Genomic DNA, 10,192 nt, shown 5'->3' with positions numbered 1-10,192 from the left:
CTGCCACCCCCCAGTGCTCCTTCCTGCCCCTGGCAGGGGGTCGGGCTAGATGATCTGTCTAGGTCCCTTCCGACTCATTGATTCTAGGATTCTAGGATGGGTTTCAGAATATGCATATGAACAGCACTTCTTAAAATAATGCTAGTTACTATAAATACCTTCTTTTTCTTCTTTGAGTGGTTGTCCATATGTGCATTCCTCTATGGGTTACTTCAAAGAAATGTCCAGTCTACACAAAGACAGGTTCCCAGAGAATTTGGATATGGACAGACATACATTTGAAATGCTCCAGATCCTGGAGCTCTTCTAATCTGATGCACTTTGGCATCATGCAGATGTGTCTCTGTCTCTTCCTGCTCCCCCTCCCAAACATTTCAAAATGACTGCAGAAGCATGCAGTAGCACAGCTCTCCAGACAAGGGGCTGGAGAGAAGGAATCCCTGCATGCCTCTGGTAATTCTTGAGGACAGCTCAGTGTACAGGAAAGCACTCATTAGCTGTCTGTCCTCCTTACCCTTCCATGGGGGTGAGGGAGAGCAGAGCACTGTGACATTTGGAGAACTACTGGAGTGTGCAGCTGGTTCAGTAAGTGCTTCAAAGCTTTTCTTCTGTTTTCAGGGGTCATTTTTGAAGCACCCTGATCATTTATGAAGCTTCTCTGGCTATGCACATCTGTATGCTCATTGTTTGGAGTGTTTCAAAAGCACTATGGACACTTCAAGCTACACATATGCTCATGGCCTTAGGAGAACAGTGATTGAAGCACTACTTTTTAAAATGCAACATTTGATCTAAAGACTTTGAAATGTTTTTCTGTTTAGTGAAGGCACAAACAACTTTTTATTAACACAGGCAGGCAATTATTTTAGCTGGAGGGGCATCTTAATTAACTTAATTAGTTTCAATTAGTTTTGGTATCCTCTCAAGGGCCACATCTTTCCCTTCCTCCTTGGCCCCCCTCCACCTGCCCGGAACTGTAGCACACCTTGATCCCCATCCCTGACACAGAAGCTACTAGCCTTGTCTGCCGCATAGATAATGCCTAACTGTTGACAGTGCCAAGGGCACAACTCTATGCTGCCCCTGCTGCTGCTGGGCATTTGGTTCAGTCAGCTGATGCCACCATGTTAGTGCTGAGTGGAAGCAGTCACCCACCTGACATAGCGGAAACAGCCCTGCCTGCCTGCCTGGCACCACGCAGCAGCCAGAGCTGGAGCCACCAGTTGCCTGTGGGCCGGATGCCGTAAGTTGATGACTGCCTGCCTGTGGGCTGGATACAATCAGCTGGTGGGCTGGATCCAACCCAGGGGCTGTATTTTGTCCATCCCTGTATTAACAGTAGAGATGTTTCTTAGCAAAGCTGCAGGTGCTGCCTCAGGTTTGATGGAACATCTTCCAATCTCACAGTCTGGCCTAATGCAGTCAGAAATCTACCTGGAGAGCCTTTGGGTAGATATCTTTGTACCCTTATGGCTATAAAGAGTTAAAGTGATTTGAATTATCTTTGCAAATAAAAGGCTAAGAATCCTCTCACATCTGGAGCATGGAATAACACTTTGGATGTGAACAAATGAAACTTCTGGAAAAATACAGCAAAATACTGGATAGTATATATTGGTTAAAGCTTGGAATAAGTCCTATGGGTAATTCGTCTGGATGAAACATTGTGTAAAAGGATCTACCATTACAGGTTGGAGCTCTCTTACTCTTCTTCATGAAATGAGCACCTCTGCACAACAAGTAAATAGGCAGCAAGACATTTCCAGATTTGAAAGGTGGACCCATCAGGGTTGTAAGGATTACATTAATGTCTGACAGTTCAAATGAATCTTGTACTGGAAGAAACATCTTGATTAGACCCTTCAAAGCGCTATCATGTGAGAAAGATTACAGGGATGTGTCACATGGAATCAGGGCCATGTGTTGCATTGCACAAAATGAGGTTTCCATAAAGCTGAAAACCTTGTCCATATGACCATGTAGGACTGCCTTATGGAGATTTTCCTGCTGCTGATCAATATGTCATTGAGAGGGGAAGATTATACTCAAGAACTACCCAGTAGCATCCATTCTGTAAAGTGGAAAGAGTTTAGTTGTAACTTGAGTATCCTCCCCCTGTCTCGACATGATTGGTCTGGGAGCAACAACCTCTTGGAGCTGTGAAATGAGAAGTGCAGGAGGTCAGGGAACAAGAACTGCCTCAGACATTTTGGGGCTATCATGATCAATCAGGTTGGTTGAATCTTGTTTGACTTTACAAAGTACTCTGGGGATCAGAAAAGCTGGTAGATTTGTGTAGAGAATCCATTCCAAACAGTATTAGGAAGATATCAGACAGATATCCTGAACTTAGGATGAACAGACATGGCACTTTTTTGACAGGTTAACTTTGGGATAGCCCCAGACTGAAACACATCCTGCAGGATGGTACAGAGGGATGTATCTGATTTAAATGTCTTCTTGGTGTTCTGGAGTCCAAGAAGTTAAATCATGGAGAGAGATATCTGATGACTGATGCACTGATTCCATAGCTTGATAACACATGTGTAGTTTCATTTAAGTAAATGGAGTTATACATGTGCACAAAGTTAAGCCTGTGTGCAGTGACACATGAATACAGCTATACTGCTTCCTGTATGAAAACATGGTGTCTCAGAGCAATACTCCTTGGTGCTACAGGAACATTTGGGGTGGGTGAGAGTGTAGCTCTAATTCCAGAACTAGCTTGTGTGAAGAGTTAGTTCTGGCATCTCTGCAGCACATCTAAGATGAGTACCATGAGGCAGGCAGACTGTAGGGCTGTGAATGGGGTGGGAGAGAGGTTACCTTCAGGCCAGCAGGTGGTGCTGGGGGATAGATGAGTGGTGAAGATGTGGGAGGGGCTAGGGCTGGGCTGTAGGACCTTAAGACAGTACACAAGGTTGAAGCAGGCTATGGTACTGTACAAAAGGGTGGGAGAAAGCAAGCGGTGGGGAAGCAACTTGAGTTAGGGACTGTGGCTTGTGGGGCCATGCAGGTGAGCTGGAAGTGTGTGTGTAGGACTGCAGACAGGGATGAAGAGAGGTAGGCTGGGGTAGGTAAAGAGGTAGCTTTGTGCATGAGTCAGGGACACAGATAAATGTAGGAGCTATACATGGTCTCACAGTGTACCTTTCTGCTGACTCCAAGCATGATCCTTCACAGCCCACTTATCTGTAGTCTCTAGTAGGTTTCGGAACATTTTGCACATGAGCCATGGTATCAAAAAGGTTGAATTACTGTATATACAATTATATATTTCTGCTAGCATACTCAAACACAGATAGTAAATCATGTAAAAATTGATCATTTATCAATTCTATTTAGTACAAAATCTTAAGTCTATAAATGATAACCACTTATAATTGATAGCAAATCAATTAGGTATTTTACAAACAGATGACTAGTTTAAGCTGTATTCATATTTTTGCCATTTTATTATTTTTTACAGTTCCTTTAAATCTACCCACAATTCCTTTATTCTACCCAATTCCTATAATCTACACACATTTTTATCTAATAGCATCTTATTTAAAGAAGCATTGCCAAGACAAGTAAGTTGTGAAATTGATTGTCCTTGATAATGGTTCCATGTAAAAGGGCTAATCATTCAGGTGCTTTCTATACATTTAATTTTCCAATTAATTTTTCTAAACACAGAAAACATTTAAAATAGTATGGAATTTTGTCAGATGAATAAATACTAGACATGAACATAGAGACAACATAACAAAAAGAGTCTGTTAGATAAGACATAATCATATAAATATATCACTGATTGGTTCTGCACTGTTGATTCTCTGATGATGGGTACTCTACTTCACGTATACCTCTAGAACTGACTTCTTCTTCTTTAATGCCTGAAAATTATCAAAGTCCTAGAAGCCAAGAGTCTACTTAAGCATAAAGTGTAGTGCAGTTGGTTTCAGGCTACTGAAGCTATTTTCTTATTATGAATGTAGATTGGAATGGATCTAATAGCTAGTTCCTTTATGATGTAATTTGCCATAGCTCTACTGAGGCCAATAGGGCTATGCCAATGTGCACCAGGTGAAGATCTTGTCCTGGATATTAAAATACACATCAATAGTTCTGTACGCCACAATTGGCAACTTTTGTGCAATATGATCAAATTATTGACTGCTTCGAAAAACTGAGAATCTAAAGATGCAGGCATTTCAACTTGAGTTACGATTTTGTAAGATTAAACAAGGCTAGGCTTCATCTGTATTTATGAGGGAGAACTCCCTGGAAAAATAAGTAAAGTAGAAAGCAATCTCCTAACAACCAACAATATTATATTGCATATTATTTTAAACGTTACTAAGTTGCTATAAATTTCAAACATTTATTTCCTGCAGTAAGCTAAAGATATATAAACATGTCTTAATACAACACATCAATGGAAGGGCATACATTATTATTCCTCATTCCTGGCTTCATGATTTCATTTTCAGCCCCTAAAATAAGATGTCAAATTTCTACATTTTTCCAGATACATCTTAGCTGAAATCTTTCTTGCTGATAAATGCAAAGAATTATTTTTCCACTATCAACAGAAAGCATGACTTGAAATCAAATCCCAGTATGCTCGCATAGTTAGAGGTGAGCATAGGCACTATGCTAAGTGCAATGTGTGTGGGGGGGTCCTTTTCATTTTCTCCCATCACAGATCCAGTAGGTGAGCGTCTAATATTTATGGATTCAATCTTACAAGCCTTCCTCTATAGAAGTCTTGAAATCAATAGGAATGCTTAAAAGTACAGGAGACAGTAGGAACAGATTCTAACTTTTTAAACTTTCAGGTCAAATTCTGCTCTTAGTGATACCAGTATTTAATATGTCGGAGCTGAGTGTCCTTCATTTATACTAATATGATTACTAGTCTTTTTAGAAAAATGGGCTTAAAACAAATCCACAAATTATTATTCCTCTTAAAAATTAAAAACAGACAAACTTACCTTAAAATAGTTACACAGTTCATTTGACAGGAAATTATGAAAAATCTCTCTTTCAGCAAGTTCAGTCAGACGATCATGGAATACTCGGGTTGTTTCATGCACAAAGAGAAGGGCTGTGGTTTCTTTTGAGACAATAATTGACCGATGGGCTTGCAACAATCCTTGTAGTACCTGTTTGCAATTTTATATACAGTGTCTGTTTAACTTATTTGCTAACAAACATGTTGGTACATTTCTTTTTCAATATTGTAACAAGCTTTATGAACAGTAATGTCATATGTTTTAATTAAAATCAAAGCATAAGCATATTTCTTACTTACAAAATACATTTACAAAAGCCAACAGCATTCCAGAATAATGGCCCCATTCCCTACATCTTCAATTAGGCTATCAGAGAGCTACATTGTTGCTAATTACTCCATAAGCAATCAAGGGAGGTGTAAGAAACCTCCTCCCACCTTGTGCTACCCACACACAGGATGGGAACACTGCAGTTCCACAGCTACAACCAAATTTTCATTATGACACTTGCCAGGAAGGTGGTATGCCATGGAAAGAGAATACAAATTGCATGCCTTACATGGGTACTAACAGATATGTGTGTAGTATGAACTGAACTAATGTAGCTGATGTTAACATAGAGTGTGATAGTAGTAAAATATAACCATGTTAGTCTTGTCCTGTAAGTAACTTGAAAACTCCATTTTGTATTCTTTTGCTTGACGTAAGTGAATGAACTCTGCATGCCCTTTTATGAATGAGGGAATGTGAAAGGGTGAATGGCGAGAGAATGGCATAGAGACAGGAAAAGAAGATTTAACTGTGTTTGAAAGCAGCAAGAGGCCAAATGTGTAAGTTGCCAGTCAGCAAACTAAATAATAGATGGCTGAAGAATCCCTTTGAGGCCTAGGGCACAAAAGAGATAATGAGGAGGAGGAATGCACACATCCTGCCAGATGGGCAGCAAGGACACTTCAAGGCTGAGATACCAACTTTTATGACCAAACTGACCTTGGGCTGAGATAATCAGAAGATGGATGAGAAACAACTGCAAAAACAGAAATTGAGTGTGGGAAAACCCCAAAGTGCAAAACAAAGAATGCCAATCCCCATAAAAGAGGACTCTGGAAAATACTGGGTTGGGTGAGTCTCTCTCAACTGCTGCTTTCTTCAGAGCACAGATGCGTTTGTTCACCCCGCTCCAGCTGCTATCTCCATCTTCTCTCAATAGGCCTGGGTTGGTCACCCAGTGCCCCTATTGAGAAACTGCTGCTGGTAACTATAATATCTGAATGGAATGGTTGTTTTGTGTTTGTGTATGTCTGTGTGTAATGATGTGTATGGTGATTTGTGTGCATCTGTATGAGTGGTGTGTCCAAACTTCTACATCTAATTCAAGTCATCAATAAATGCGGCATTTTACCTTTTCCCCCTTTATAAGGTCTTGCTCTTGATTTGATAAACTGGGAATTCAAAGTAACATGTGTTCCCTGATCAATAGCAACTACAGCGAGTATGTCCCTCTGAGATAGAGTGGCTTTAGAGTACTTACTGAGGTAGCACAATTCACACCTGGCCCTAACACAGTGCTATCAGAAAAAGCCACACTAGTGACCATAATATTTTAGACAGCCTTGCCCTTTAGCATAAGAAATGCATGTAACTGCTTGAAGTTCTAAGCTTTTTGGGGAACTGTACAGTTTTCATCTCACTGGATAATGTGATCTGACTTTCCAGTATAGTACTAGAATTAGAGGCAACTTCAGTTTTGATAACTTCTCTGCCCCCATCTTACCTGGCAGCATAACATCAAATTCTAAAAGGAGCCTTGTTTATTACTCTAGAATGTAATAGAAAGCTTGATTACCCTAGAATGTCCTTTATATGGAATCTTATACTTGTTGCTATTATGTTTATTAAACTTTTTAATGTTGTTACATTTGTAAATTTTGTAAATGAATAATCTCACAGGCTAATCCAACCCTGGTGTAACTGAAGGCATAATCCCACTAAATAAACAATAAAAAAAGGTCATTCTCGATTGAAACTTGTCAAAAGTGTTTACTTCCTAGATATTTGTTTATAATGTCAGTATATCTTTTTTTACTGAATGAAATAAAGGTAAGATGCAGTTTACATACAAGTACACGATTATATATTAAGATAAAATGCAATGCATTTGACCACTGATCAAAAGGTCAAAGGTCTATTTGAGCCTTGATAACTCTTTAGGGTAGCATGGTTTTGCCATGCCAGTCTTAGATGACATAGCAAATACTTTTAAGATTGTAAAGTTTGACAGTTACCTTTACCATAGTTTGTTTTCCCTTGGGAATTAATTAGCAATTATTAAGGGAGGCATACTAATCTAGGAATAAATAAACAAAGCAAATAAAGAATAGATAATATTGAAATTTCTACACCTATTTTTATGTAGTACCTAAACCCCAAGTTCAAATTACTGCAGGGCTCCAGATGGGAAGGCTAGATTCAATTAAATTCCAAAAAATGAGCTAGATTCAGGATACAGCATTGCTTGCAGTGATCGTGCTAGATTATTCTGCACAAAAGTTCAAAATATTTTATGGCAATAACAAACATGTAATGTAGCATAGCATACCTTGAAGAGATCTCTTAGATTAAATGTGTAGTGACACTTAGCTGGAGTAGGAAGCATTCTGTGGCGCACATTATAGTATATAGCTATGGAAGAGGATGTTAAAAGATCACTGCATTTCTGGACCTCATATAAGAATCTATTGTTATACAGGTATGTTCCCAGATGAACCTAAAAGAAAGAAATTAATCTAAATTTATGTCTGTTCTTAAGAAAATTTTAACCATACTGCTGATTCTGAAATAGAGCAAACTACACGATAGAAAACAGCTACTTATAATTTTCACTATTATTTTATTAGTAAACCATAGAAATCATAGAAAAGTAGGGCTAGAAGGGACCTCCAGAGGATCATCTAGTCCAACACTCTGCCTGAAGCAGGATCATCCCTATCCAAAACATCCTATACAAATCTGTAATCTAACTTTTTAGTAAAACTATCACCAGTCCTGAAACAACACAAGTTGTAACACTCTAACCTGCCACAGATAAAGCAGGGGGACCATGGCAGCCAATGTCCTGCTTCTGTAAAGGGTTGTTAATATACATTCAAGAGATCCCAGGTGGAGGGCTAGATCTCCCACTACAGAAGAAGACAAAAACCCCCACAGTCCCTACCAATCTGATCATGAAGTAAAATTTCTTCCTGACTCCAAATATGGTGAGCTGTCTGATCCTGAACTTAAAGGCCAACTTCTAGCTAGGAACCTCTTGCTTTAAGTCCCAGAAGGAGCAGTGGAACACCTTAGTCAAAATTTCCCACCTTGGCTGCAGCCAAATCCTAATGCTTCTGAGAAAGGCTAAAAAACAAACAGAAAAACCCAAAGTCTTACGTGTATACCTGGAAAGTTACAGGCTGTCACTGTTAATCTTCATTTGCCTGTTATTTTTAAATGTACAGCCTGTGAATGCAGTTTATATTTTAAAAATTTTTAGCAAGTGAGAGAAACTGCTTATTATACTACTACTTTTTACTCTATGAAGTATAGTATTTGTGCATTGTAGATCCACACTAGGATTTTGAATTTCTTTATATAAAGCTAAGTTTTATACCAGGGGTGCTCAACCATTGGCTGGCAGGCTAGATCTGGTCCATGGAATCATGCCATCCAGCCCACAGAGGTCCTCACAGGCCCAAAAATCTAGCAGTGTGAAGGAAAGGGGGGGGGAAACAGTGGTCATGCTAATTAGCCCCACGTGGGATAACACGGCCCTGGGCTAGATCGTGCTGGTGAGGGTCCAGATTTGGGCATGCAGGACCCAGTTCAAGCTTGCAGGGCCTGGCCAGCATGGGGCATGATTCAGACATGCACGGCTGTATCTGGTTAGCATCAGGCCTGATCCAGGTATGTGGGGCTAGATCCCAGCAGCATGGAACCCAATTTGGGCACATGGGGCTGAATCCAAGTAGCACAGAGCCCAATCTGAGCATACAGGGCTGGATCCAGCCAGCATGGGGCCCAATCTAGGTGCATGGATCTGGATTCAGTCAGTGTGGGACCCAATATGGGCATATGGCGATGGATCCAGATGGCATGGGACCTAGATGGACTAGTCTACAGACTGACATTGTGCCACTCATCTGGCTGCTGGGCCAAAAGGTTGGGCACTACTGCTTTGGTACAAGGTCGTTTGAAAACAATTTAGTTATAGAGACGCAGCATGCCTACAGCAAACGATTTGTTTCTTTTCTTTTAATCTTAACCTTCATATGTTCCCATGGAGTAATTTCCTACCCCAGATGCATATTTTGTGCAGTATCTTAAAGTTAATTAATTCTAAAAATTATTCTTTTTCAGACATTGTCACTAGCACCGCAGTACACAATATCCCCAAAGAACAGCCAGCTTACATGGGTGGTTTGCTCTCTGTGGATGAAAAACTGCCCAGGGTAACATGTTACCCTAAGCGTGAATGTGTTTTTTACATATGGGGTAACAACTTACACGAAGCCCATGTTGCAATTTCTGTATAAATGACAGGCCTAGACCTGTTTGGCCACTTTGGATGGATGTATCTGAAAGGTCACAATTGATTCACACCTCATTCATGTCCACTTAAGGTATCCATGGTAACTAATGGATGGGCATCCTCCACTCAGCTTTTGTAGAAGATGTGGTAATTGCTTTTGCTAACCACTCTGCTTGCAGGTTGCAAGGTCATCAAAACACCTTGTCCTTTACCAAACCCTGCCCCCAAAACCCCTCTGTCACACCCAAATCTACCTCTGGTCTCTTTTCTCATGGCAAAACTCCACCTCACCTGCCCCTTTCATAACATACAAGCTAGTTTGCCCTGCCTTTGTTGGAAGTGAGGACAGTGAGCAAAGGGACAGCAGAGAAGAAATAGAACAACATCATACTGCAATACAGTGTACACTATGGAGTCCCCTTCAACAGTAAGGGCTTGACACCCTCCCATTCCTCTTTTACCTGCTCTCAATAAGTCCCTGCATGTGTGGTTTCCAAAAAGCATCCACCCACATTTGGAATGCCTGCAAAAGGTGGATGCTGGTCTCTGGCTTCTGTACCCAAGAGAAGAGGGTGCTACCTGCACTGCCATAGGGCAGGGCGGAATTGCTTCTGTGACAGCATAG

At 40.5% G+C, this 10,192-nt stretch overlaps 1 protein-coding gene across 1 annotated transcript in view; it reads right to left on the bottom strand.

The window, feature by feature from the left end:
- The window catches only part of DNAH14 (dynein axonemal heavy chain 14), a 333,831-nt gene that overhangs the window by 137,581 nt on the left and 186,058 nt on the right, over positions 1-10,192 (bottom strand). The window contains exons 35-36 of the mRNA XM_019515912.1: positions 7,600-7,767; positions 4,980-5,150 (exon numbers count right to left, since the gene is read on the bottom strand). Coding sequence (XP_019371457.1) covers positions 4,980-5,150; positions 7,600-7,767 — 339 coding nt within the window. The remainder of the gene's footprint in view (positions 1-4,979; positions 5,151-7,599; positions 7,768-10,192) is intronic.

Source organism: Gavialis gangeticus, unplaced genomic scaffold (assembly GCF_001723915.1).
Source record: "Gavialis gangeticus isolate Ggan-Ray unplaced genomic scaffold, GavGan_comp1, whole genome shotgun sequence".
In the NCBI taxonomy this organism is placed as follows: domain Eukaryota; kingdom Metazoa; phylum Chordata; order Crocodylia; family Gavialidae; genus Gavialis; species Gavialis gangeticus.
This window is presented reverse-complemented; position numbering and strand designations above follow the sequence as displayed.